The following is a 7500-nucleotide window of genomic DNA, read 5'->3' as shown; positions in this document are numbered from 1 at the left end:
CACGTTAGGTAACTTATATGTGTGTGCACACATGAGGGAAGTGGGTGGGAGACTCAATACAGCAGAAAAAAGGGTGCCCTTTGGCATAGAGAGATCTTTATAACTTGAGTAATTATTGACTGCGGGATGACTTCCCCGGTCATAAAGGCATACCATTATCAATCAATGGGAGCGCGCACAGATTGAGGGCGCTGTGAGGGTCGTCCGCTGCAGAGCCTGAAGAGTTAGTAACCCACAGGAGAATACCTTCATCTGGGCTGATATGAGGGAATAATTATAGCGTTTGACTCCAGGACGTTAGTCCTACATTCGTTAGGATACTTTAGGATAGCTACTTTATTGTCATAGCAGGGGACCATTTTCATTTGAGTAAAGTCAGGTCTTTGTTGGTGTGACAATATCAGGGTAAGAGACATTACATGAATGAGTTTGCGTCAGTTTGAATTAAGATGTCAATTGACAGGGGACTGTAAGGCTGGTGGACACGGCTAAAGCTCTAATTGGTCGTGACAACGGAAGCCTCTAATTCATTTACCAGTGGGAAAATAAGTGCATGTGGTCGCCATCTGAGAATGGGCCTACGTTACTTTCTACTCTGTGTATAGAAGAGGAGACACATCTTAAGTGCTTCTCTGTGCCAAACCTTTTGTCCTTCCGCAACTCATCTTAGTAGGCGGCCCGAGATGTTTATTCACACACTTGTCTCTGGAGTGCTGTTTTGGTCAACGCTAATGGAGAGCTAATGGAAGAACCATGCATTATTCAGCTCATGGCTTGTCTTCAAAGCTTCCCATTACCCAAACAACCACTTCCGACAGGCGATTTTTCACGAGCTCTTTAGAAGAAAAAGTTAGAATTTAAAAGCTTAAGTTCATTGCCTTCCTCATGGAGAAAACCACCACTTCACCACCTTGACAGAACCCATCAGAAAGTTACGGTAGAACCTTTCAGTGCTTTCAGAACTGATGGATCTTTTGCAGAGTCACCTAAAAGGTGAGGAATCTACACCCAGAACTTGAATTCAGCAGAGTGCAGCAGACACTGAGTTGCTCTGGGGTGAATGGCCCGGGGAATAACTGTAAGTGGCTTTGGATGAAAGCACCAGCCAAGTACATAACTCATTAGTGAGTCTCATGCTTCTTATTATTTCATCATCTTGTATCACTGTGGCAGGACAAGACAAACCTTAGATTCGCATTAATGACAGAAAAGACCACACTTTCTCTGCCTCAGTGTAATATGAGCTGCCCAACTGACAGGCTCTAGCCTTCATTCATTGATACATATCAGTGCATTACTCTAATCTGTGTGTGTGTGTGTGTGTGTGTGTGTGTGTGTGTGTGTGTGTGTGTGTGTGTGTGAGAGAGAGAGAGAGAGAGAGAGAGAGAGAGAGAGAGAGAGAGAGAGAGAGAGAGAGAGAGAGTGTGTGTGTGTCTGAGTGCGCGGCAAAACACAAGCTGGACTCCAAAGGGCATTTCTGATGCTATGAATCAGCATCACACCAAGATGTCCCAACAATCCTTTGTGACCCATGTCCTACAGGTTTCCTCTGTGTCCCACCCTACCATATCAGAGTCCCCTTCCCTACCATATCAGAGTCCCCTTCCCCTGACAGTAGCACCGATTTACAAGGACTTCATTCACTCGTCTCTTTCTATGCACATGGCAAAATGTATTGATTTAAAAGGATTTGGGCATTTTACTGGTGAATTCTACTGATGTGCCGGGTAATAAATGTACTATGACAGCGCATTTGACATCAAGCCATTAGGACTGCGTTGGTTGCTCAGGTCAGGTGTTTTGCTGTGTAATTATGTAGAACTGTATTTATTTATACTTAAAACGGTAGCCTAAAGGGCATTGAGTTGCTTCAGGCATACTAGTAATAGGCATACTAGAATGTTTTACGACAACGAACGGAAAACCGCAGAATGCCGGCGCGCGTGCGGTCTATGGGGATTCCCCACAAAATAACGTGTTTAAGTCTGAAGTATGACAGGCTATTGTAGCTACATAAATAAAAACGTAAGATTATCCTATTGTCGAAACTCATAGTAGGCTATATAAGTAGAAATATGAAGTAGGCCTACACTTCATTGAGAAGAAATACAAATGCGTAAAGTTAAAAAATCCATGTTTGCGTGTGCAATCATTGCCATATGCTCTAATCCGAAACCATAGCCTACCTGCCCACCTATCACTTCTCAGTGTTAACGCTTAGACCCACCTTAGGCTTGTTGAATGTTTGTTGTTGGTCGTTCGTGCAGTGTTCTGCCATACTTAGATCTTTCTGAAGGCTTCCCCCAAAACGTGTTGAAAACAAACGTAACTCCAACGCCTACTTCACCAAAGCCTGTATCCAATAGCTCCGATGTAACCGGTAAATTATATAGCGCACGACAACATGAGTCTCTCCTCCCCCCCAACTTGCCACGCCTATACGCGTAGACTGTAGACTCAACCCCTTGACTAGTTCCGCGTCCGCCGAAGCGGTAGCAGCAGGTTAAGAAGATTACTGGGCGCTCAACAACTCTCAACTCTCAGCAAGGCTCAAGCGCTTTAATTAAGACCGAGGGAGAGAGAGACCTCAGGCAGGGTAGAGACCAGTTCCTTGTTCCTTGGTTTTAGGTAGGAGGATACTTGTATGTCTCTCTCTCTCTCTCTCTCTCTCTCTCTCTCTCTCTCTCCATTCATTCAATAGCCTATTTAGTGTATTAGGTAAACAATATATCAAGCGGTTCGACTACTTGCTTACGCAGACAGGACTGTAGGTCATAGGTGTGTACAGTGACACATTGTCCTACTGTATATGTGCGGAGCTGTCACTTTGGATAGGCATTTGGATTAATAGAGTGATCAACAACAAAAAAGTATATATATTACAAACACCTGAGAAGAAACCAAGAACACTTTATATTGTTCTGCAATAGGCTACAATAGAATAGAAAGCGCTGGGTCAGGCACCAGAAGCTGAAGATGAAGAACATTTTGTATAGATGAAGATGAAGAACATTTTGTAGTTGAAGATGAAGAACATGTTGTATAGTTGAAGATGAAGAACATTTTGTATAGTTAGTTCTGTCGAGGGCATTACAGTGTCTGGGCCCAGAGATCAGAAAGCCAGACAGTGTAATGAAATGTGCTATTAAACTACACAGGCTACTTGCTGGGGTATTTTCCCAGTCAGTAGACAGAAATTGCACTGTAATGGTACTTGAAATGGTATGACATTTCAACTTTACCCAACATTATCTTAAATAGCTTAAATATTACTCACTGCTGTCTGGAAAACTAAATTTCGTAACGTCTATAGGCCTAACTAGTCAGCAGCCCATAGCATAAAGTTAGAATCCATCGATGTGCCCATCAGTTGTTCATGGGACATTTAATGTTGTAACAACTTAGCCTGTTAGACTGTTTCACGAAGTTTGCAACACTTTCATTGTGATAGGCACTAACTTTGAAATCATTGCTCCAGCCTTACCTTGATCAGAGATTCCTATTGTTGTTTTCTATGTATATCTAAACTTTACCTAAACTGAAAGTAAACAGCATCAACAGCCAGGAAACAATTTATTTGGGTCTACTTTTGCTCTAAACAAATTTCTAAATTTTTCCAACAGTATTTTTTGACGTTTGCAGGTGTTTGCTATACACAATACGTTTCAGATGTGTCTGCTGATTGGCCTGACTTGTTTATAGTCTGAGGAAAACGGTTATGAAGTATGGGTTGCCAGACTAGATCTCCCTGAAAGAAGAAGATCGGGGGACAATAATAAGGTTGTAAGTGCCTTGTGTAGGATTAAATTAATCGTCGTATTTAACCCACCCACACAGATTTCCAACTGTCGTTGGGTGTTGGCATTTCTGAAGAAACACAAAACACAAAATCCGATAATTAAACCATAATTAAATGCTCTGAATGCATTTCTCTGCCTTTTGTTTGTAAAGTTCTTAGGAGCACAAGCTGTTCTATCAGTGCAGGCATCACAAGCATCATGTATGACATGCATTTGACACGCAATTGCCTATATGCCACACACTTCCTGGAAGGCTTTTCAGCCAGCACAAATGTACCTGTACCTGTTTACATGGACCTGGTTGGGTGTGAGACTCATTGTAGGCTACATTAAAATGCTGAAGGATTTATGTGCGTATTGAAGATGAATAAGGAATTGCTCTGTGGGGCAAATAAGATGTTTAGTGTTGAAGTGAACGCGAAAGGAGCAGAATATAGCAGGGGCATCGAACTGGGGGTAAAAACGGTACTGATTACTAGGGGAGGGAAGGGCCTTGAAAAGTCTGGAACATATTTTATTTTACTTGGATATTTCCTATTGTAATAATGTAATAATGAATGAAATGTAATGATGAATGAAGTGTAAAGTTGTCTGAGTAACTTGGTCGATTGCATACAAAAAAAAGACTATCTAAGTTCTCACCCACCCTTTGCATTGCATTTTGTTTTTTACCCTATCACTTTTTACCCTATCGCAGGGACGGTCTGGGACTAAAGGATCCCAGGATTTTACACTACGCCCCTGCTGACTGATGTCACATGACCTTAAGAAGAAGAAAGGAAGGAAGGAACACAAAAAGACAAATGTGAAGAGGCCACACTAACACCATTGCCTCCTCTTACAAGTTGAACTGACGACTGAATCCGCTCGTTTTGTACAAAGAGTATCCAAATGACTTAACTCGTTTAAGCTACCATTTCAACCATTACACTATACATTTAGACAATAAATGCTCAGTCACATTGCACATGGTATGCACTGTGTCGTGCCTAGCGGCGAGTGCAGTGTATGCCTCGTACAATGTCAACCCCCTTCAATAGGTAGCCTACAGTAGGGCATCTGTTTGCACTAGCCTGTCTTGTTTGTTTATGTGTTTATCTCTCATCCTATGCAGTAATCATTAAGTGCATCCCTTTTCATCAGCACAGACCTGGGGCTCCTCAGCCAATCACAGTGGTCTCCGCATGCAAGCTTGTGCAAAAAGAACAATGATAACAACAATCGCCATAACAATGGAGCCTTTCTATTATCTTATGAGCTGTCATTCCGTACTGTAATTTGGTCTCTTAATCTAATTTGTTTAATAGCTTTTAAGAGAAAAATGTAAGTGTGAATAGGAGTACTCAGTAACATAAAAAGCTAAATTGTGGTAAAACAGATTTAGTTCTTTCCAGGAATTCTGAGGCCTGAGAGGGATGACATTGTGTCTGTCATAGCTACAGTAACACACAAACACACACACACACACACACACACACACACGCATGCACACAACCACACACACACACACACACGCTTAATCTCGCAGGTGGGCAACTCAACTCAAAAAACAACTGAATGAATGTTTTCATGCAGGTAGTGTGTGGTGTATGGATGGGGTAGGATGGAATTGGTTCCACAATGTTGACACTCTGATATACAGCCATACAGTAATGTAATTACTTACAATGATGCGCCATCCTGTGTTCAGACAAGGAAGTACCTTTGAATGTGGACTAGAAATATGGAGAATACTTTAGGCTAACATGTATTTACATACTGTACACATGTTTACTTCGTGGATTATGACTGCTTTAGTTATCACAAAATCACATACATCAGAATGTTTCCATTCACAGCTCTGAAATGTGAGAATTAAGGTTATGGGTCTTAGTCTGGCTATCACCATACCAAGCTCAATAATTCAAGATTGAACATTAGTCTGGGGAGTCTGCGCTTTATTTCTACTGTGTAAGAGGCGTGATCAATGGGCATAGTTCAATTGACTCTACGCTTTTGGATAGTCCTTAAACTAATCATACAGTACCACCAATCCGTGTGCGGCTTTTGGATAAGCTACTGTAGGTTGTGATTGGACCCAGAAGATGTGGACATGCAGGAAGCAGGATAGACAGATGTGCAGGTTTCCAGCCTGAGCTGCAGGGCGAAATCCAAATCGGCCTGAATGAATATATACTTTTTTGATCCTGTGAGGGATATATTGGATATATTCAGTATATATCCAATATAACCGAATTAGTGAACACACAGCACACAGCACACAGCGAACACACAGTGAGGTGAATCACACAACCCAGAGCAGTGAGCTGCCTGCCCAACCAGCGGCGCTCGGAGAGCAGTGAGGGTGCCTTAGGTGCCTTGCTCAAGGGCACTTCAGCCGTGGACTGGTCGGGGATCGAATCGGCAACCCTCAGGTTACAAGCCCGAAGCCCTAACCAGTAGGCCACGGCTGCCCTATATGGGTCCATGAAATAGACTCTGGATGTGATGTCCTTGATTTCTGCTCTATGACCTTTGGTAACGTTGTTATTATTGAATCTCAAGTGGTAAACAACACACAACACTCCTCCTATTGTTCAGAGAGCGCATTATCTGCTTTATCTTTGATTACGCTGCTTTACTCTGTACTCTGCCCTTGTGCTAATGCATAAAGTGTTGATAAGGACAATGAAACTAGAGTGTGATCAAAGTGATTCTGCATTCACTTGACTGTGATCCAAACACCTAACGTCTGCAACAAGTCGACATGACCGAAATGTGTCATGTGTCACCCCCCCCCCCCCCCCCCCCTTATCTTCCAAACAAACAGACAGACAGACAGACAGACAGACAAACAAGCAAATCAACAAACAAACCTCGATGAAAACATAACCTCTATGCCGGAGGTAATACAGTGTTAAGGACACAATGGAACTAGAATGTGATCAAAGTGATTCTGCATACACTTGATTTTGTTCCAAACACCTATCGTCTGCAACAAGTCGACATGACCAAAATGTGTCAACTTACCGGACCCCCTTTTCCAATACGCCTTTGCATCTTAGGCAAACAGTCCCCCAATTCAAGTTCAACTTCCAAAGCTCAATGTCCCTCACTCACTCACCCCTGGAGTCTGATCTGCAAGGCATATCTTACTTGGGTCTTGTTCCTTGTAACTTTTCCACTCACGTTATCCACATTCAATTTGTCTCAAAGCAGTTACCTCATAGGATAAGACATTGCTTATTGAATAGATGGGTTGACATTACACATGTCATCTTGTTTGAATCATATTACTCATATAATTCAAAAGTATAAAACATAAGTCCAAACTTTGAATTGATGCCATTTGAAGACATTTACACAAATTATTCACCACCAGGGGGCATGACATCACAAGAGAATGGTTGATGGTGGATAATGGTAATTTTCCCTTCAGTATCAGGTCTAAACAGGTTAATAGATGTTTGGAAAGTGGACATTTTATTTCACAACACAAAAAGAAACCCTGCAGTTGTGTATCACATCCTTAACACTGTATGTTCAAGTCAGTGGATATCAGGGTGGTTATTGTGATCGAGACAGTTCTGAAACTGTGATGTGATGAGGCATCAAGAAGCAGGACAGGATAGGCCTGCCATGCTGACTCGGCAGTTTTGCTTCTGTTTAGCATCATCACTTTCTCAAGGTCACCACAGGCTGAGGGCACACAGATCTAGTC

The 7500-nt window shown here is 42.2% G+C and overlaps 1 protein-coding gene across 1 annotated transcript in view; it reads right to left on the bottom strand.

Annotated features, from left to right (window-relative positions):
- ada (adenosine deaminase) overlaps nt 1-2365 on the bottom strand; it is an 18932-nt gene extending 16567 nt beyond the window's left edge. Inside the window, exon 1 of the mRNA XM_062540919.1 lies at nt 2228-2365. Within this exon, the coding sequence (XP_062396903.1) occupies nt 2228-2278 (51 nt within the window). The 5' untranslated portion in view covers nt 2279-2365. The remainder of the gene's footprint in view (nt 1-2227) is intronic.
- Nucleotides 2366-7500: the final 5135 nt, after the last annotated feature.

Source organism: Sardina pilchardus, chromosome 7, assembly GCF_963854185.1.
Source record: "Sardina pilchardus chromosome 7, fSarPil1.1, whole genome shotgun sequence".
Lineage (NCBI taxonomy): Eukaryota > Metazoa > Chordata > Actinopteri > Clupeiformes > Clupeidae > Sardina > Sardina pilchardus.
This window is presented reverse-complemented; position numbering and strand designations above follow the sequence as displayed.